We start from the raw sequence: 22,271 nt of genomic DNA, 5'->3' as shown, positions 1-22,271 counted from the left end.
ATGCCATATATGCCAGGTCCCTTGAAACAGCAAGGATGGACCGGCTCCCGGCACATCTACACAAGGAGCCTGGCTTCCAAGCACTTTGAATGGAGAGATAAGTCGTTATTGGCCCGTTGGTGCTCAGTTTGATGCAACCGCATTTATCGAGCAGTTGCTCTGCACCTGACACTGCCCCGGGCGATGCTTCCGCCTCCCATCTCGCTGCTCAGCCCTGATCTGGGGACAGTGCTTGTCCAGCTGGCCATAGATGACCAGGGGGTAGTGCCCATGCTTCCAGACACCAGGCCTGGACCCTGCTGGGTGGTCATGGGGACCTGCTGCTTGCCCAGTGCAGGCCCCTCCGGGCGGTGCTAGCTTGCTGCCTCCTCCCCCATCCTTGGCCCTCCCTTGGGAGCCGGAATAGATTTTGCAGCGAGTTCCATGACCTGACTCCAAAAAGTCTGCACTGTGGCTTTTCAGGAAACTTCAAACTTATCTGCTTAAGAAATAATGCAAAGGGGAAATGAATGCTGGCAAGGCTAAAAGGGATTTCCGGCTGTGTCTTCCCAAGCCTGCCGGCCGGTCAGAGTATTCCCGTGTTAATTCACTGGCATGATCTTGGCGGCAGCACCCGCCCCCGCCCCCCACTCTGCCTCCCCCCAGTTCTAACTGTTGTGCTGCAGCAGGATTTGGGTTGAATCTGGGCAGAGTCCCCCTTCCCCCGCTTCTAGGAGCAGCCCTCGGGATTCTGTTACCGCACGAGCCTGTGAAAGTGATCCTCGCCTTCCCTTGCACACAAAGGCAGGAGCTCTTTAAGGGAGCTGCCTGCTTCTCCGCACAGCTGCAAGCCAGGGCTCCTGTGGGCTCAGCCACCCAAGCTTTGGCCTGAACATGAGTGGGGAGGGGTCTTGAGGAGCCCCCAGGACAGCCCGGAGCGGGGCAGGGAGGAGCAGGCAGTCTGCGCGGATGGAGACCACCGGTCCCGGGGGATCGGATTAGGCTTAGCCGCTGCTCGGGATGCTCAGCGCGCCGCTTGAGCATCCTGCCTGTGGTCCAGAGGGTGCGGGCAGCGCGCGCTGCGGAATGCCTGCGTGGATTTGACCCAGCGCCCAGAGGCGAGCTCGCATTCGGACACGGCGGATGGGCTTCCGGCCGGGCTGCGCGCAGGCAGCACGAACACTCAGCTCCAGGCGGCTGCGAAAGCCCCCCGGCTGCATGGATTTGGCTGTTTCGGCAGCGGAGATTCCTAGCCGGGAGGATCGGAGAGCTCGATCCGCGCTCCAGCTGTGACAACTTCGGGGCTGGCTGCCGACTTCTGTGGGGTCCGGGCTCCGTCGTGCCCTGCAGCCTCTCCTGCCGCTCCCCTGATCGCATCCCCAGCAAGGGGGCCAAGGAGGGGTTAAAAGAAGAGCAGCAACCCTCCCAACTCCTCAACCTCTCGTGACTGCCTGGGTTCAGGGGTTCTGAGAGGGACCGTGCGCTGCCCGGGGAAGCGATGCAAGTCTCCATAGCCTGCACAGAGCACAATCTGAAGAGCCGGAATGGTGAGGACCGACTTCTGAGCAAGCAGAGCTCCAACGCCCCCAATGTGAACGCAGCCCGGGCCAAGTTCCGCACGGTCGCTATCATCGCGCGCAGCCTGGGGACCTTCACCCCTCAGCATCACATTTCTCTCAAAGAGTCCACCGCCAAGCAGACTGGCATGAAATATAGGTATGGATGTAAGCTTTCCTCCCCCCCGGGGTTGCCGGGGTCTGTACAGGCGCAGTGGACACAGTTCATCAGGTTTGCAAAGTGACTTACTTATTGGTGGGCCATTAATTTAGAATTCTCAGGTGTCCCTGATATAGCTCCTTAGGAGGGTAGGAAACCCACATTGTGGTGTGTGTGCATAGGATTTTCAAACATGCAGCCCGTTTTGTATATTCTGAAGTGTTAGGTACACCCTGGGAGCTGTATGCAGTCTAGTTTGCAGGGAGTAACACAACTGCTGGGAACTGGTTTTGAGATCAGGTAGCTTTTCAGCAGCATGTGGTTGTCCTAGTTTAGGGTACAGACTGTAGTTTCTGTGATTATACGATTAAAAATAGTTTCCCATCTAGTACTCGTTCTTATTTATCTCTTGAAAGATCACGGTAACAAACGCTACGCAAGCTTTTGAGGAAGTTTTGTTGCAAATTAGATTGAAAACTGACTTTTAAGTCTAAATTTAAGTAAAATGTAGACGCTGTTGTGAAGTATGGAGAAAAAGTCAGTTGTTGTAATACTACTAGTTTCCTCATAAATTTTTAAGGTCACTCGTCCTCTGTAGTTTTCCGTAGTTGAAAATCCTCATGGTGATAGTTGATGCTCTCTTAAATAGGGAATGACTTACATTTGAGAAGTAGAAAATTGCATTATTCAGTTATATGTCTCCTGCCTCTACTTTGCACTGAACTTTCCTGACTTTATTGCTCTTAAACTGCTGTGTTTCTAATATCAAAGAATGTTTGCAAACGTTGAGGAGAAAAGCTAGTGAAGCATGTTCCAAAGGCTTTGGTTACCCTAACATGCAGATATGATTTTGTCAATGATATACATTTAACTGTCCAGATGTAACACAGTTAAAATAGTGCATGCCCAAGATTGTTTCCCAGGTGGGATTTTTGAAATAAGCATTTAAACCAATTTCTATAAAACTTGTCCTTGAAAAAGTTTCTTTGCAGAGTTACAGGAAAGCTTCTTATTGTAAAAAACTTCAGGCACTGTTGTTTTGACATATTTTTGAGGCACGAAGGAAGCAAGCTGTGAGTGGGGGTAGGGGTCAGGGCACTATAAACCATGGCTAAAACCGGACCTCAACATAATGCAAGCAGCCAGACTCCAGGCCGCTCCGCATGTGTCAGCAGTGTGAGCATCTCTGCTTACCTGATATTCCATGATGGAGAGTGGGGCCCCACAGTGCCAGTCTGCTAACTGAGACTGCAGTCTTGAGTGCACTGGCACTTTCTATTGCTGCTTCTGTGGCACACACCCAACCCCTGCCCCGTGGACACAGCGCTGCTCTGCATCCGATTCAGCAGCTGAGATGAAGATGGGCTGCTTGCTGCTATCCTCTGCAGGGCCCCTAGGCACGGGACACTCAGGGTTAAGACAGATCAGAGAGGTGATTTGAATTGTGGTCTCCAGCATGTTAGCCGCACTACGAGCTTTCTTTTTGTAAACCAGAAGAAACAAACCCCCCTCCTTTCTGATGGCAGAATTTCCTAGTTGCTTGGGTATCACTGTATTGGAAGAGATTGGTCTTATGATGGCTTTCAGACACAGGAGATTTCTATTAAGGGTTTTCTGGTAATAGTTGCTCAGCTCAGATGGGATGATAATTGCCTCTCTGTACCAAAAGGTGTGTAAGTAAGATTCACATGGGCACCTTTCATTACTGGTAACTAAAACCTGCTATTTTCTGACAAAAAGGTAGCCACCTGTGGTCTTCAGTGTACTCTGAATTTACTAGTAATATGCTATTTATTGTTTATGGTGACTGGATAAGATATCTGGTCTCCACTCCCCCTCTTATTCTGAACCTTCCTATCTATGACAGGCAGGTGGTTTTGTGTGTGAGTATGACTTAACCCCTCTCTTTTTCAAATTCTACTCAGAGTGACCTTAGGGAAAAAATAATGAGATTATGCCAAATGTACACTAAGATTTTCTTAGTGTTGGAGAGACAGAGGTGAGAGGAGAAAGAGGCTAACTATACACTTTAAAAACAATGAAAGGAATTGCTTTATTAGCCCAGTTATCTTTTTTCCTTTGAAAATGATGTCACTAAAATATAATATCCCTGTGTAGACTATTGATTGATGATAACAAATAGCAAAACATAAAATATAATGCCATAGAGTTGGGGAGGGAACTGGCTTACGTAAGTGATCAGGGAAATGTCTGAAGGAACTAGAATGGAAAGTCACTGTCTAATTGTGTTTATTATAATACTTTTATCCTTGTCCTGGCCGGGTGACTCAGTTGGTTGGAGTGTCATCCCATATACCAAAAGGTCTAAGGTTTGATTCCTGATCAGGGCATTTACCCAGGATGCAAGTTCGATTCTCTTTTGGGACACATACGAGGGAAACTGATCAATGCCTCTCTCTCTCTCTCTCTCTCTCTCTCTCTCAACATACCCTGGGGTGAAGATTAAATAACAATAATAATATTCTTATCCTTGAAAATTATTTCATTAGGGATAGCTTAATAGGGATCCACAAACCCTAGAAGATAAAGATTATTATCTTTTTGTATATTTTTTGAGGAGAGGGTTCATAGCTTTCATAAGAATTTGAAAAGTGTCTGCCACTCAAAAATTGTCAAAAAGCAGTGTTATAGAGTAAAGAGATATTCATTTAGTCAACAAATATTTATTGCGCACCTATTCTGCACCAGGAACCTTACTGAACTGGGTGCACAAAAGTATGGAAACCAGGCAAGGTTTGGGGCTTACACTCAGGTTGGGAAAACAAACAAACAAACAAACAAACAATAATCTATTGTAAGACATTCCCATGAAGGATATGTTTTGGAGGGTGATAGTCATGCCTGGGCCAACTTAGTTTATCCGTTTTGAGGCTATCATCTCTGCTTTAGTTTCAGGACTATGACTGTATCTTGGGGCACAGGTAATTGTGTCCATATCTGCCACCTGTTTTGCCACCCCAGGGACTTCTTTTAGGTACCAATCATGCTGTAAGGTGCTGCCTGGCCATTGAGGACTTATCTATAACCCTGATAAATAAATAGAATGCCTTCTGCTCATATAATTGCTTTTTATGCATTTTTAAAGCCCAACTCATATCATAGTCTGTGATTACCATTCATTAATCAAGAACTCATGAACTTGGATTTTAGAAATAATATACACGTGTGTGAAGCATCTGAATTCTGTAAGAATAAAGTGCTCAAATCCACTATTAGACCCACACTACCACTGTGCAAGAATCTTGCATAAAATTAGCTATTGTTTCAAGGCTAAGGATGGAAAAATAATCCACGAGAACAATTTGCTACTCAATGATACTGTCAGTCCAAAGAACAAGATTCCACATACTGTTTATCCTGGGGACTGTCCTATATGTAAATAACAGAACTATTTATTACATTTCTTAGAGTGTTTACACTTGTGCTTTGTTAATGCGTTTGTATTTCTTTATGTTAATTTTGTGTGTTTTTAACAGACTTCATTAGACCATGCTAGAGTTTGATGTACAATCTGCAACCATATGTGATAGATGTAGATACACAAATGAGCCTTTCATCCTAAGAAAGCCAAATCACTCAGAGCCGAAGTTAAGCCAGATTGGTTTGGTTATTTTTGCTTGTTTGGTTGTTGGTATCATTTTTCTAAGTCTTTAGAATGATTCAGCTACTAGATTTTACATCGTCTCAGTGCTTTTGTCATTCAGAATTGAGCACATTTGTACTGATGAGCTACCTCCAATTATATCATTGTTACTTTAGCTCTAGAGCAATTTGAATATTGATGGATGCAATTTCATTGAGAAAAATTTTCTCTGTAACACATATATTCACGTCAATATAGTCTGTGTTGTATAGTTACATAAGACATGTTAAAATTCTTAAGAGGATTCTTTACCAGAAGTATTGCCTGAGCAATAATCTGAATTCCACTAAAAAACTTCTTTTTCCAGTTTTTTAGGTCAATCACATTACCACTTCTGTCATTTAAAAGTTTTTAAAATAATTATAGATTCATAGGAATTCACACACACACACACACACACACACACACGGAATTTCCTTGTACCTTTATTTTTTATTTATTTTTTTAAAATATATTTTATTGATTTTTCACAGAGAGGAACAGAGAGAGATAGAGAGTTAGAAACATCGATGATGAGAGAAACATCGATCAGCTGCCTCCTGCACATCTCCCACTGGGGATGTGCCCGCAACCCAGGTACATGCCCTTGACCGGAATCGAACCTGGGACCCCTCAGTCCGCAGGCCGACGCTCCATCCACTGAGCCAAACCGGTTTCGGCTGGAATTTCCTTGTACCTTTAATTCAGTTTTTTTTCTAGTGGTCATATCTTATATAACTACAGCACAACACCAAAACTAGTAAATTGACATTGGTACAGTCCACAGAATTTATTAATTTTATACCAGTTACATATATACTCGTGTGTGTGTTTATATGTCTACAGTTTCATCACCTGTGGAAGTTGTGTAACTATCACCACCATGAAGAAGCAGAATTGTTCCATTATCACAAGGCTCCCTCAAACTACCCTTTTATAGCCACAGCCACATACTCCTCCCCAATCCCTAATCTTTGGCAACCACTAATTCGTGATCCATCTCTACAATTTTGTTGTTTCAAAAACCTTATATAAATGGAATCATACAGTTTTTTAATATTTGGGAATTAGCTTTTTCCCCCACTTAGCATAACCCCTTTGAGACCCGTCCAAATTGTTGTGTGTATCAATAATTCATGTCTTTTCATTGCTAAGTAGCCTTCTGTGGTGTGGATGTTCCACAGTGTTTTTTAACCATTCATCCACTGAAGGACAATCAGGTTGGTGTCATTGTTACTTTTAGGATGCATTAGAAACCATGGGATTATAACATTATTTCCAAGTCACTTAGTAGCTCAGAATATAACATTCAAACTACTTAACAGGCACCTGAGGTCCTTCATGGTCTGATTTCCATCATGCTTTCCCATTGCTATTCTTTGTTTTCTCATTTTACCTCCAACTTCATGCTTGAGGTAAGGACTGCTCATGGTACCCTGAACCTTCTTGTGTGTGTTTTTTTATGTCTCTGTATCATTTTTCACACTGGTCCTTCTGTCCTGGAATGCTCCTACCCCTCTTGACAAATCAGGCAAACTCCCATGCATCCTCCAAGACCCAACTCTAGCATAATCTTCTATGTGAAACCCTTGGCTCCCTCCCATATAGCATTACTCTTTACTGCTTTCACTGCATTTGGTTCTTACTTCTGTTATTGAAACGATTGATTGCATGGTGCTGGTATTACATATCTGCATCTGTGTCTTCCCCATCAGTCTGTGAGCAGCATGAGGTCTGGATTTTATTCACCTCTGTAACCTGGCACCTAGCACATAATAGCTACTTGGAAAATCACTACACATGTGGGACACTCAGCTAAGTGCTGCAGATACAGAGAATGAGAGTCCTTTCTGGAATATTTACAGTTTAGTCTGACTAGTTTTCTACACACAAAGGGCTGCCTATGTTAAGGGATACAAAAAATAAATCTTGCAGTAGTTTGAGGAGACCTCATTCACCAGGGCTGCCATAGTCAGGGAGAGGTTTCATGAAAAAGGTGAGTAGTGGAGCTTGGTATTGAAGAAGGAGAAATACCAAGACAAGCAGAGAGGAGGAGGACAACAGCTTTCATCAGGGGAAACAGCATGTCCCAAAGACTGCATGGAGTGGTGAGCAGTCATGGAATAGGGTGGAGGGTTTGTGCAGGCAAGTAGTGAGAGAGCATATTGTAGCGTTAAAGAGGGATTAGATGATGGTGCCTCGGAGGTCAGGGTAAGGAAGTTAGACAGGAGGCAAACATCAGCAATGCTGGAACCTCTATAGGTTTTTGATCAGGGTGTCTGGTTACACAGTTCTGTCAAGAGAGGCTTAAACTGGCAGTTGCTCACAAAAGGAAATGCATGGTCTCACTTCCCACTCCATATTTTACATTTGAAATAAGAGAATTTATGTTGAATTCTGTAGCACTCCCTATTTTTTTTTTTTATATAGAATCAAGAACACCTAGAAAAGACACAGAGCAGGTGCCTTCCCCAGGCCATTCCTACCCCAGCCTCTTTATTAAAGCACAGGTCTCATCCACTGTTCTTGACCTCCTACGAATGGTGGGCAGACTTTGAGTCAAAGCAATTGAAGTGAGATCAGTCTTGCCAGCCCATTACGTAAAAGGCACTGTGTGTGTGTGTGTGTGTGTGTGTGTGTGTGTGTGTGTGTCCGTATGGGGAAAAGTGGGAGGAACTAGGTGGGCTGAAGTGGAAGAGGAGAAGAGCCAGCTCTGTGGCTGTGTTTCAAATAGAAATATTTGATTTTAGTCCAGAGAAGAGAGCAGCTTGGTTACTTAAAATGCCATTTATTTTTTTCCTCTTTTTTGGTAAAGAGTACAGTTGTCATTCCCACTGACTCCCATCATGGGTGTGGGCTTTCCTCTCTTCCTCAAAGCAAAATGCTGAAAATGGGGAGGAACCTTCCTGAAAATTAGTTGCTGACTCAATCTCATGGAGTTTATTCCACCTCTGCAAAGCACCAGTCAGAAGTCTGGCATCCATGGGATGGTGAGAAAATGGTAGGAGGGAGGGAGCCTCCTGGAAGTTGTCAGGCAAAAGCAGTTCCAGGTCCATGGCTGTGTGTGTGTATGTGTGTGTGTGTGTGTGTGTGTGTGTACATGTGCAAGGGAAGGCATCCATCCAGTGTTTCCAGAAGCAGCGCATCTTCTAGCTAGGTTGCTAGAAGATAGAGTTTAACTAGGTTGCTTCAGGTAGAGTCCTTGATCCCAAATCTACCTAATAACCCCCTTTAGAAGTGCCCTAATGTTAATAGGTATCCTTCTTAAAAATGTTCTGAAAACATTTCAACTTGAAGTAATTTGAGAAATGTTCTGAGAGGAGAAGAAAACAGCATTAGATTCGAAAGGAAAATCAGATGAATAAATTTGACTGATTTTTCAAATTCATTTTATCAAATTCATTGTCTATTATTAGTCTATTAATTGATGAATAGTATGAGGTTTGAGTGCAGTGAATCTGATTAAAATATATGACTCTTGGTTCCCTTGAGTATTACTCAAAACTCCTTTTGGGAGAGGAAACCCCTTTGTGAAAAGAATTGAATTCACAAGCATCAATTCATACTTTTCCTACAAGAATGTCACAGTCATTATGATAGTTATAGACATAAAAAAGGGTTCGATGTTGCACATTAATCATGTTGTATGCTTAATAAACATCACTGCCATCAGTTTTCCACTCTTCTGAGTATTAGGAAATAGAATGATAGAGACTGAGGAATTTAAGGCAAAAATCTTCAGAATTCCCATTTCAGTATTGAGAATGATTGACTAATCTTGTGCAATCACTAGTAATGAATGCGTGAGCAGCGGCGTCCACAGGGAGGGGACTTCAGGTGCCATCTAGTTCAGTCACCTTGGTTTACAGAGAACGGCCAGTTCCTTGGCCAGAGCTACTCAGGGAACAGATGGGAGGGTCAATGCCAAGCTCAGGTCTCCTGACATCATGAGTAGGATTTGCACACGCCTTTAGTTTCTACGTTGCAACTTCTTGGTTATGCCCCATGTTTTCAACACAGGAGAGAAGCACAGTGCATTAATGCTTCTAGAAGGGACAATTCCCTCCGACACATATGCACAGTTTGCAGTTTAGCTTTTATCTATAGAAGCAGCAAAGCCATGCTGTGCACTGAGAGAGCCAGACCAGCTTTTTTCACCGCCTGCAGAGCTGTGAGGACCCCAAAGTATCCCCACGATAGCCTTTGACTTGCACATGTTCTGAACCTGGCCATAAATTAATTTCCAGGTGACAGTGTGCTTAGCATCACCATTGGTGGAGAACTGGTTTCTCAGAAAGAGCTCTACGAAACCATGGGCACAGTGATCGGACGGTAGTCCTGGATCAGAAATGCTCAAATGGGCATTCAGCACCGAACATGCTTTACTCTCCTTCATGCTTTCAGAGGTTACTTGGAAACCTTGCTCCTGGGACTCAGAATCAAAGTACATTTAAAAATCCTCCTTGCAGGTTGATTTTCAGTTACTCAGATTGGAAACCAAAACAGAAGCCCAGCAGTGATTTTTCTTTTTCCGTTAGAATCGACAGCGAGGGAGGTCTCTGAGAGCTCTTGCACGGGCCATCTGGTGCAGCCCTCGTGAGAAATCTGCACAGTTTTTCCAATTGACACCGTGCAGCAAGTACTTGTAAAGGCCCCTGAAGAAATATTGTGTAATCTCCTTTCACAGCAGTCATGAAAAAATTTGGCTCTTCTTTCTAAGAATCAGAATCATTCATTAAGCTCTGAAATGCTCAGAGGAAGCAATAAGGGGAGGGTGCTTAGATGGCTCGTCTATTGTCTGGATCCTAACAGTTTAGAAAGTGGAAATAGAAGATTGAGAGGCAAGAAAGCAAGGGCACAGCAGTGGGGCAAGGGGGAGGGGCACTCACTGGCATGTGGAGGACCCCCCACCCCTGGGACACCAGGGAGGGGACTCCTTCCCATTCTGATTCCAGCACCCGCTCACCTGGCCCGACTGTTCTGCTGCTGGACCATCCAAGAGTGAAAAAAAGCATTTTGCAAAGTCCTTCTGCAATTGACTCAGCTCATTCCGAGCTGTATGGAAAGCTTCTGGGTCTGTCCTTGATTGAAATAGAAAATGAGCAGCTATAATTTCCTGCCTTGTAAGGCTTCTGGTACTTGAAAACCATTACCACGACAGCCTCCTAATTCCAGGATGGTTCTCATCCTTTCCTCCTAGATTTCATTTTCCGACTCCCAGTTGTAATTATGGCTGGCATTTAAACCCTCTACAGCATGACTACATCTCCTTGAAGTCCTCCAGAGCTAGATATAGTTCGAAGTAAAAGTCCAGACTTTTTAATACCGAATAGCAAGATCGCCTAATAATAGAAGCAAACTCTATCTCCTTGTTTGCATTTTGTGGTCATGCTTTCTGTATTTGGAGAAAAATCCTTTTAATATTTTGAGTCAATCTTTGAAAAATTTGCTGTGAAACATTTTTTTTAAAAAAATTCTAACCTATTTGCTAGAATTGTGGAGGATAACTGTACTGATACATAGTAATTCTTGTAGGATCATCACTCTAAATATTATAATGGTGATAACTGATGTCTCTTGAAGAAGCATGAAAAGGTCAACTTTATAAGTTTCAATGCTGGTTGAGTATCCATATAAAAACTAACAAGGTATAGTATAATTAATTTGACTTTTTATGGACTCTTATAGAGAAGTGTTTTTCAATCTAGCAGGTTTAAATGTAAAGGCAAGTGCATATGGCTAGTCTTATTAACAAGAGAAGTTTTCTGCATTTGTAATTACCACCTTCCAGGAGAGAATCCCAGAAGGGACTCAGTTGCAGTGTTCTTCATGATGAGTTTGTATGTACTGGAAGGCCCATTTGGTTTAAAAGAGCTCTTATGTAAGAAAAGCAAGCTTTCCCCTGAAGAACATATGCTAATAAAATACCCTTTTTCCCATTGCTTTGAAATTAGTTTCCACTTTAAACTTGGTTTTTATGCCACTGGGTTTTGTTGGTAGTGTCTTTGGCCTGAGACCAGAGCAGCAAGCTTATTATAAAAATCAATCATGTAAATAATACGACTTTAATGAATGTGCCTTCTCTTTCTCTCAACTCAAAAACCAGCAACACATTCCCTTGAGGCATTTGATGAACATAAACCTTTTTGACTCGCCATTACTCTGTTTCCTACCCCTTCACGCATGAGTGCTTCCATATCATCTTGTATGTACTGAACAGGCTGAAAATCCAGAAGTCAGTCCAATTCCAGAGGGTGTTCATCTTGGATATAGGATTAGTTTTAATGAAGAGAAAATAAATGAAGTGTAAAGGGACTCGAACAGAAAGTGGGTGTTGAGAAATTCATGGCCTCACTTCCCACTCAATAGTGGCTTATCTTTTGTTTCCAAGGAAGAAGGTTAAGGTTTCAATTTCCCTCAAATATAATTTCTCCAAAAGGTCTAGACTTTTCAGTAGAGAATAGCAAGTTTCATGAATTAGGATATGAACAACTCAGGAGGCCTGGATCTCTTAGACCAGAAAAGCACAGGATCATTCCTAACCACAAAAACCAGCGCACACGTGCCTGGGGATTCCAGCCTCCACCAGATGTTTCCTGCGGGTTTTAGCAGGACCTTCTGTGGTCCTATTTCAAAACAAGAGGTGATTTAAAAGGGGTCCAGCAAGAATCCTTAGTTTCCTATCCTGCAACAAACTGCCATGAAAATAGTGCCTTAAAACAACACAAATGCATTCTCTTACAGTTCTGGAGTCTGAAGCCTAAAATCAAGGTATCGGCAGGGCCGTGTTCCCCCTGAAGGCTGCAGGGTAGGAGTTAATTTCCCTCCCTTTTCCCAGTTCCAGAGGCCACTTGCATTCCTTAGCTCCTGGCTCCTTCATCCACCTTCAAAGGGCATCTCTTCAACTTCTGATTTTGTCTTCACCTCGTTCTCTCAGTTTGATACCCTGGTTTTCCCTTGGCAAAGCCTGTTGTGATAGTGCTGGGCCCAATGGGTAATCCAGGATGACCTCTCCATCTTGAAACCTTTAACTTAATCACCCCTGCAATGTCCCGTTTACTATGTAAGGTAATATTACTGACAAATTCCACGAATTAGGACATGAACAACTTTCAGGGGCTATTATACAGGCTACCCAACATATCATGCAAATATGTGACAAATGAGAGGAGAGAGTTAAAAGAACCCTAAAGTATAAAACATTACATCCTCATCACTTTCTCTAGCATCCAAGACTTATTCAGGTGAGGTGAGACAGCTAAAGTAATAATGAGGTCCTTGAAAAGGCAGGGCACTGGGATTTCAGTGTGTAAGGCTACAGCTAGGTTTTGAATCAGAATAAAAATTCCCTTTTCCAGTGTGTAGCTTCAGTGTGAAGAGTTTAAACAGTTTTATCTTGGCCTTGGCAACTACTACAACGGCGGCTACGTATCGCTTGAATCTGCTCTGCTCCTTAGCTCCCCTCAATGCAGCACTTACTAGAAATACCCCTTTTTCCTTTTCCTGTTTTTCTTTCAAGACCAAAGAACAAATGAGAAGATTTGACATTAGTAGAAAAATCAATAGGTAACCATAAAGATCAGCTGTAATTAAAATTCCGGTGGGTCAACAAGTTATACCCACCTCCACATTTCAGGACGATGACCAGTGAGATATGGACTCCCCCTCCTTCCCAGCACCTGGGATGGTGGGAGCCGCAGCAGCAGCCCACTTTTCATCCTGATGGGGTGCATCTGTGAAGCTCTCTGCACATCTCATAATAGAATTTTACCTTTCCGCCTAGTTCCTACTGTCCCTGCCTCATAGCAGTTGTCATGGCAGTATTGTGGAGGAGGAAAGAAGGTGTTTTTTGCAAGGATGTAAAAACTTTTTCCTGAACTCTTTGTTAAATATTATTCACTTGAAGCCATTAGGTTGGCTAGTCATTTTATTTTCATCACAAAAGGCTTTTATTCTTAGTCATAAAATCTGTACATATTCTGACACAGATTTTTAAATATTTTAAATCTCATGCAGTTTTCCTCTGTGTAGCTTGATCTCACCTACCAATAGAGGAAGCTGGTTATTGCTCAGTTTTTTCCATCTCCTTCCAAAGAACCACAGCTCCTCAACCACCGCTTAGAATAGTGGGCTTTGAAGATTACATGTCCTCGATGCCAAATCATTTAAATCTACACCCTCACTTGGCATGCAAGCAGTAAGTACCAGATTGCATCAAATTTGGGGCAAAATAGTAGATCAGAGTAAGTTAGAAAAGAGACTCACTAGAGATTCAGAAATCAGGGGAGTTGAGAGTTAAAACTCAACCTTGCCCTATCATTCATTTTCTTGTGGCCAGATACTGTTTGCTGGAGGCTGTAGGAAAGGCTATGCTTGAAAGAATTGAGGAAATGATGCCCCAGGGACCCTGCTGACTGTGGACTGAGCTACCGCCCTCAACTATGAAGCTGGGTGTAGTGCATGGGCTGGGATGCAATGGTGCGGGAAGTCACTGTAAAGCAGAAATGGGCAGGTGTTGTGGTAGAATCCTGCACAGGGCTAGGCAGCTCCACATGTGTTTTCAACTCAGTGTCATTTTGATATAGACAGGACAGTGAATTTGGAGCCAACAAGAAGCACTAAGCCTCTCATGTAGGGCAGGAAGGAAGGGGAAGAGCCCGACTTACCCTTGCTGCCCATCAAAGTATTACCAATCGGGTCTGTATTCTAACTCAGAGAAGACATTTTCCTTAGGCCTAATGCAAATCCAGCAATGACAACATTGGTTAATGTTGACAGCAGAACAGAAAAATGAGCAAATTGAAGTCTGTCTGTTTATTCTGCTAATGAACTCCGCCTGATTTCAGGTCATTGGTAGCCACTAATGAAGCAAATACGTGAACTTCAATTTCGCTTCTTAGCAGGAAGGCAATGCTGTCACGTGACAATAGCCTTGATCAAAATATTTGACCTTACTTTAGCAGTGATTCATTTTAGGAATAGAAACATTCATAAAATGTCAGTATATAATTTTTCTTGTTGGTTATTCCTGAGATGGAAATACCTTGGGGACAGTGTTTGATGAGACAAATGCTAATTATCAGCATGTGTGAATAACATACTGTGCCACTAAAAAGCATACTTTATGTTGATTGCCTATGTAAACATTTAAAGCAAGGGATTAAAAGAGCTAAATTAATATTATTTTTATCCTTGAGAAAAACTCTGTAAGGAGGTAGCAAGTAGTGTTAATGCCCATTTTCAGTTACAGCAAATGAGACACAAAACAGAACCTAACAGCATATTGTACAATCCAAAATATCAAACTTTTGGTTTCAATTTTAAATTCTGACAGCATCTAGCTTGGTTTTTCTTGTAGTGACCAGCATATTGTTTATACCAATAGTGAATCAGGGTGTAAACAAATCTAACTTTGGCAAGTGACAGTTCTGGGCAAGGTGTTACCTTCTCCTGTTGGAGTGAGGCAGTGGAATGGTTCAGGTACTCAGTGCCCAGAAAACCAGGGCAGAGATGGGACCAGAGCAGCATCATGGGATGAAGAATGTGCCTTCAGAAGTTCAGAGCTGATCCCAGAATCCACAGGCTGATGTAAAGTTAGGGAACCATATGTTTATTTTTGGCAGTTCAAGCTATTAGAAATCTGCATGGGGGGGCGGGGAGGAGGTAAGTGCATCTTCAGGTGTTAATAGGTAAATCAATACATAGCTTAAGGAGCTAACAGGTATTTTGAAGGTGATTTTATGGACAACTGTTTGTCATACACATTTGCTCTAGTAAGGTTGTGCGTGTGTGTGTTTAAGGCACAAACACAAAACATGGAGTGATAGTGGTGAATGGCTCTGTGGGAGCACAGCATAGTAGCTAAGGGAACTACAGTGTTCATTTACCCTCCTTTGTCTTCACTGGCAAATATCTCTGTGCCCCAGTATCTGTAGGATGAACCTAGTAATCAATCCTTTATGGGGTGAGTTGGAAGATTGCATGAGGTAATTTATGTAAAGTACCAGTTGTTACCCATTATATTTGTCATTAGCGTCAATACCAAGGGCAAGAATAAATGAGGCTCTGTGAGTATATGGTATGGTCATTGAAATAGGTCTTTTTGTAAACTCTTTGTTTGTTTGTTTAGAATATTCATATTTTAATCATCCCCAGTCCTAGCACAAGTCTGGCATGTTGCAGGTAATCAGTAAAGGTTTGTTGGATGGATGAATGGATCCATAACGGTCTAGCTTTCATACTTTCAAAGGCTACCACAAAATTTTTTACACTGTTACTCTCGCGGCATCATTCTCTACCAGACTTGTCTGGTTCACATTCATGATGAGTCCTCTTTCCTTTGGAAGCAGGAATCCTGTCTGCTTTTGACCTTGGCTGCTGAAGAGCCCAATCTATCTTTGCTGGCTCCATGGTTTCTGTTATACCTACTTACCCACAGCTTGTACCAGAAAAGAATGTGAGGAGGTTCCCAAAGTCGTATGGATCACCAAAAAAGGGGGGTGGGACTCAAACAACAGGGTAAAGACAGGGATCAGCATGCTTGTGACATTTGTGTCATTCAGACTCTAAAGCACACACACATCCTTGGAAACCATATGCTGGCCACACACTGTGTGCAGGGTCTGGGAGCAAGGATGGGGGGTGGAGACTGCTCGAGTCCTTGTTTTTGTTGGTTTTCTGCTAAGAATGAGGGTCTGTATGAGGTGGTGACTCCCAAGTTACCATTTTCAAAAAAAGTAAACAATAAAAGCAAGGTGGTTTATAAAACTATATTCATATATATAGATACCTAATTACTATATATGATAAACAGATTAGTCATGCAAAGAGAGTACCTTATGAAAAATATACATTGGGGGCGGATTATACTAATAGACAATATTCACAGGTTCTTATTGGTCAATTAAAAAAATGATATAACAGTTCCTAGGCTCCTTCAGTGACTTGGGTTTTGAACAGAATGTGATGTACAGATGGAGCTGGTTGTCTTCTTCCTATGGTACCTGGCCTTCTCTCAGTGGCTGCAGCAGATGGGGGGGGGTCTGAATTCCCCAAGGGTAAGGCAGCAGGGCCACTTGAGACCCCAAGTCCAGGCCCACTCCCTCCAGCCCACACTGAGCTACAACATTATCTTCTGAGATCCATGAACAAAAACTGATTGTTTGTACTGGGGCGAGGTATGGTGAAACCACTTAAAGATACGTATTGACATGTATGATCTCTCACTCCATCTCTCCAGTTTCTTTTTTTTTTTCATTCAAGCAAGTGACTGATGCTTTCTTATTTGCAGAAAATGTGGTTTTACTTTTCCAAAATTCTAAATCCATTGAAGAGGTTCAGGTTTGAGAGAAGAGGCACTTTCCAGATTCTGTCGAGGTTCTTCTTAGAAGATCCCATGAGCCTTGCTCTCTAGTAGCACATGAAGAACATAATAGAATCTCAGAGGCCATGGCCCTGTGCTACTGGGGAGACTGGGTCCCCAGCCTGGGGTGTCCAAACCCTCCCAAGATCTGTGAAGCTCCCTGAGTGTCTTCAAAGTAGCAGAGCTGAGGACCATGTGATCTGGGACAAAGGCCAAGTGGACAGATGACTGGTGATGGGAAGGATTTTCTAAAATCTTAGACCCTCAGACCTTGGCCCAATGCCAACAGCATGGAGGGAGCCATTATTATTTGGAAGTTAAATTTCCTGTCAGCTTGGGGTGGGGGGAGTGCTGAGTTGAAATTAAGTTAATTTTGTAGAAAAATGTTAACATGCTTTATTTCTCGCACACTTGAGTTTGTGGCTTGAGATTCTAACCTGCTTCTTATGCATTTTGGAAGGTGGACAAGGCAGGCAGGCAGGACAATCCAGGCATTGTTTCAAGAGAGAAAGTAAGAAAGCAAGAGCAGTGAGGAAGAGAAACAGTGCTGTATGCTGCAGACACACGAGTCTCCAAGCTTAGCCATGCAGAGGCTCTAGGGATTTGTTTTAAGAACAGCAGAAGTTATTTTTATGGAAATAGGGAACATTTTTATTTGAAATGTTTTCAACATTTTTATTCTGCCTTTACAAAAATAGAAATTATTTATTTGGTTAAAAAGTTCCTTCTACTGGCATGCTTATGTCTCAAAAGAACAATTCAACGTCCTCCAGTTTAGAAGAAGAGAATGTTATTAAAATTGAAGCAGAGCTGAGGACACAGAGAAAATGAAAGACTCTGAAGTTGTCCTGGTGCTGTGATTGCCCCTCTGAGGGAGAAGAGCCAGGAAAGTGCAGACGTGTAAATAAGCCAGAGCAACACCATCTCCTGGAGGCCATTGACGGACCACATTATTACTAAAATATCATGCACTGTTCTAACCATGATGTAGCAGGAGTTATGATTCTTAAAGCCTTTAAATATTTAATTGTGACTATTCAGAACGGAGTCAGATTGTACAGGGTAAATAGTGCCTAGTAGAGCATCATGCTCATATAGTATATGGATTCTTAATGATTAAGGCCGATATGATTTCAAATGGATGGCTTTATTCAACAAACACTGCCCGAGCTCCACTCTGTGCTAGGCTCTTTTCTGGGTGTTAAGAATAAGGGAATGAACAAAATAGTCTTTGCCTTTTAAAAGATTACATTTTAGATCAGGGAGAAAGAGAAGCAAACATACTTGGCACAGCAGGAGGTAAGACCTGCTATGAAGAAAGCAGAGTCCTGAAGTGCACTATTTAAGAGGGTAGACAGGGATTTTTTTCATAACTTTTGATCATGAGCTGGAAGAAGGTGAGAGAGGGAGAGCCATTTGGGTATGTGTGGGCAGATCAATTCGGCAGATGATATAGCAAGTGCCAAGGCCTGAGGGCACTTGCTGCATGTGAGAACAGTTAAGAGTCCAGAGAGGTTGGAGTGGGACAGGGAGAGAAAGGGGAGCAGCTAGGAGTCAGAGCAGATGGGCCTCGTGTGACACGGGGTAATGGCTTCTGAGTGAGATGGAGCCATTGCAGGGTTTTGAGCTGAGGAGTGACAAGGCTTTATAAGGATTGCTCAGGGATCTCTGTGGACAGTGGACTACAGGGGTGCAAGTGCAATTCACAAGGCCAATCAGAAGGATGCTACAGTCATCTTCATGAAAATGAAAATAACTAGAAATAGGAGATAGGGGTGGAAGTGATGAGAAATGGTCAGAACTCAGGTAGACCATCCATGATGATAATGATGAGGTCCTCTTACAAATGGAGCTCCTGATCCGGGGCTGTTTACTATAGTGGTTAAACTTGAGCTTGAATTCAGCTCTGTCACTTACACTGCCTTTGATGCTGAGATAGTTTTTCATCAGTAAAATGTAGATGATGAAAGTGTCTGTCTTACAGGTTGTTAAGAGGGTTAAATAAAGGGCTGACAGCAAAGCATTGGTCTTAACATTTCTACCAGTAGTTTTAATTCTGTCATGTTAATGTTAGAAAGTATCTTACGATGAACATCAAGAATCATTGTAGTAAGTTTCTTTGTTTTGAACAGCGATTATTAAATGGATGGTACATTTGCAATTGCTGGAACATTAACATTTAGGAAATACAGGGTAAAAATGGGAACACATCTATCCTAAGGATTTATTAGCTCTCATATTTTTACTAAGAATTATTTTTCTCTTTTCATTAGGAAGCCTTCCTTATTTTTCTTAGTTTTACTCTCCTAAAAAGAAGAGAAAAAAGTTCACCTCCCCTCTGTCAATCTTCAAACCTTGAAAACAAACATTTCTTCAGGACAGCTAGCAATGTCCTTTTTCTTGCCTTACTTGACTTTCTCTGGCACTATACTGAGTTTAAAATGATAAATAATTTTTTTAATAAAATGCAAGCACTCAATCATATACATGTTTTATTTCCCTGACACTGGGAATCTGGATTTTAACTCTGTATTGTTGGAGTATTTGATGAACAGAATTTATCTTGAGTATCATGTACACAGAGCCTTACAGGCAGAGTGAGGCTGCAGACCTCTTTACCACAGAGGCCTCAGCCTGCTCTAGGTCTGTGTGGCAGTGGGCAGCCAGCACAGGCCGCCTCAGCACCGACTCCTGGGTCTGTAGCTCCTGTTGCCCCCTATCCAAGTCAACATACCGTTACCTAGTCCTTATGTGTTATGTGCACAGCACTCTGGGAGAGTCTATGCATAAAATAAAAGAAATACTGAATTCTATTTATTAAGAAGCATCTCAGTTTTTACCTTATTGGGGAGACAAGATTTACCTGCTTAAAAGACTTGAAAATACTGTAAGTAATATAAAATAGGTTGCATAGTAGAATTATAACAATATATCAAGTTGAGTGATATAAACCATGGATCCCAGCTCACCCCATCCTTGTGACCCCAGAGAAAGAGGAGATAGTGGACCTGTGATCACAGAAGGAGGAACAGGAAGAAAGCTGGCAGCCCCCAGTCTTCCTGCCATCTTTGTGACCACCCTGACTGTCAAGTGTCGAAAGCCAGAGAATGCAGGGGCAAAAGACTGGGGCTTCACAATTCTAGGATCTAGACAGGAAGTTAGGTGCCTAGTACAATGTGTTCCCACTGTTCAGGGAATGAGACTAGTCCTGTACAGATAGCGGCCAGATACAGTGACAACCACCTCCCACAGGGCTTGCTGAGAGGTGGGATTTCAGCAGAGCCAGCCCTGGCACCATCTCTACCACCCACTCCTGGTCTCCTTGTGGAGCAGTGAAATGTTCTTCTTCTCTCACTAACCCCCTAAAGGGAAATGGGGTCTTTCTCCTCCCACCCAGAGCCAAGAAGGAGACTCCAGAAGAATCATAAATCTTTCATAACCACCCACCATCCTCAAAATGAGAGGCGATAGATGCCTTCCTGAGAGTTATCAAGCCCCTGGGGTATGGAGGTGGCTGGTGTGACACGGGGTAAGGGCATGAAGAAGTATAAAAAGGTGTGAAGGCATGATCCCTGCGGGCCCTGGAAACTGAGGCCAAAGAGAGGAGACTACAGCTTCAGATTCCTGGGTGGTGCAGGGAAGTACACATCAGAGGAGTAGGTAAGAAGCCATCGGCTGAGCGTTCATAGGCTAATCGTATGAAGACCCCTGAGAGCTCCAAAAAACAAAGCAGGGAAACAGGCCCTGGACGTGGAGAGAACCAAACTCTCCACACACACAGCAGCAAGGAGATCTCTCTCTCTCTCTCTCTCTCTACTTTCCTCTCTCTCTCTCTCTCTCTCTCTCTCGCTCTCGCTCTCTCTCTCTCTACTTTCCTCTCTCTCTCTCTCTCTCTCTCTCTCGCTCTCTCGCTCTCTCTCCCCCACCCCTCTGTCTCTGTCTCTGTCTCTCTCTCCCCCTCCTTTGTTGTCCTGGACCAATACAAGAAACAGCGTGCAAGGAAAAGAGGGGAGAGGTGTCGGTAAGAGCAAAAGGCTCCATCCTTCCCCACTCTCATGTGCCAATGCATCTTGACTAAAGTAGGGTCAGGAATGGGAAGAGAAGAGAGATGTGGATTAAATACAAGGTTGCCATTTTAAAACGAACAGAGCTGAGTCTTTGAGAGTGTTTTAAGAGAAGTGACTGGAAGGGGTGGAATTGAGCCAGCATGCCTCAATGAAAGCCATTACCCAGTGGAAAAAGGGGTGGGGGGTGTTCAAGGAGTAGAGTTGAAAACAGTGAGAAAAATAAAGTGGACTGATGTTTATAATCTAGTGAGTTAAGGGACTAGTATGTGCTGTGAGAAGGTTGGGTAGGGAGAGGTCAGTTTTGACTAGAGGGTTATCAGGAAGGCTTCAAGGAGAATGCGGGGCTTGAGCTCTCCTATTGTAGATAGGCAGTGAATGAGCAGAACTGGGAGAGGCTTGAGTCCTCCGACTGAAAGATAGGCAGTGAATGGGCAGAGCTGGGAGAACAGGTGAGCCACGCGGGTCAGGGAGGGGCCTGCCTGGATGGAGTACAGCCACAAGGACTGTGACAAGGCTGCACACACCAGAGATGCCCAGATGAGGAATTGGGGCTTAGCCAGAAAGATGCAAGCATTTCCTTCAGAGCCGAGTGATGGGACAGGAAGGGTGCTATGAAGAGGACTGGTCTGGGGAAGAGAGGAAGGAAAAGATGCTTCTTAAGAAGCTATTCCATCCCTGTGTGGAGCATGGGCTTCAGAAGCACAACTGTGACTTGTTAAACCCACACCTTCACTCAACCCCATTTATTGACTATAAATAGTGCATGTGTGCTCTTGAGTCCCATCCTTCTAGGCATTTAAAGGGCTCACTGGGTAGAGATATGGGCACCTGGAGCTCTGCAGCCTGGTCATAGTTATCCTGTCAGGAGCCAAGGCTCCCTGTCCTCACACATGCAGCAGTCAGCTTCGGAACATCCCACCCATCACACATTTTGCTTATGCAACTTGCTTGCTCCCGTTATCTGTACTTTCAGATTGCTCTATGCTTCCCCCCACCCCTTGCAGCGCATTAGTAACTATGGAGACCTGATGCTCTTAGAATGGTCAGAGCTCAGTGACGTGCACAGCCGCAGTATTAGGTGATTTTGTGTGACAGTTGGCAGGCACTGTGAATGTCTTCGAGTAAAGTAAGTGACAGGTGTTGTGACCACATTTATGGTAGGAGATGTGGATACTAAACTTAAAACAGAAAATAGGGCTACATCTTTGCTCTGAAGACAAGTTTCCAGAGGTTTTAAATAGCATGAAAAGTGAACTATGGGGAGTACCAGAAAGGAGACTTCATATGCTAAAAAAAAAAAAATCAAATTTCCCAAAGTATGTGCTTACAAAAACCAGTTGTGGAAAGGTCAAATGTTTCATAATAATGAGCATAGTTTTTGTTTTTGAATAGCCCAAACTCCACTGTGAAGAAATAGGATTATTATTGCAGCTCCAAAGGTGCAGGTTGACTACTCACTCAGCCGTCTCCACATGATTTGTGGAAAGTTCTCTCATGGAAGTGT

At 43.2% G+C, this 22,271-nt stretch overlaps 1 protein-coding gene across 1 annotated transcript in view; it reads left to right on the top strand.

The window, feature by feature from the left end:
- The first annotated feature begins 784 nt into the window (after positions 1–784).
- The window catches only part of KCNAB1 (potassium voltage-gated channel subfamily A member regulatory beta subunit 1), a 207,330-nt gene continuing 185,843 nt past the window's right edge, over positions 785–22,271 (top strand). Inside the window, exon 1 of the mRNA XM_015565400.1 lies at positions 785–1,695. Coding sequence (XP_015420886.1) covers positions 1,478–1,695 — 218 coding nt within the window. The 5' untranslated portion in view covers positions 785–1,477. The remainder of the gene's footprint in view (positions 1,696–22,271) is intronic.

This window comes from Myotis davidii, unplaced genomic scaffold, assembly GCF_000327345.1.
Source record: "Myotis davidii unplaced genomic scaffold, ASM32734v1 scaffold570, whole genome shotgun sequence".
Taxonomy (NCBI): Eukaryota; Metazoa; Chordata; class Mammalia; order Chiroptera; family Vespertilionidae; genus Myotis; species Myotis davidii.
This window is presented reverse-complemented; position numbering and strand designations above follow the sequence as displayed.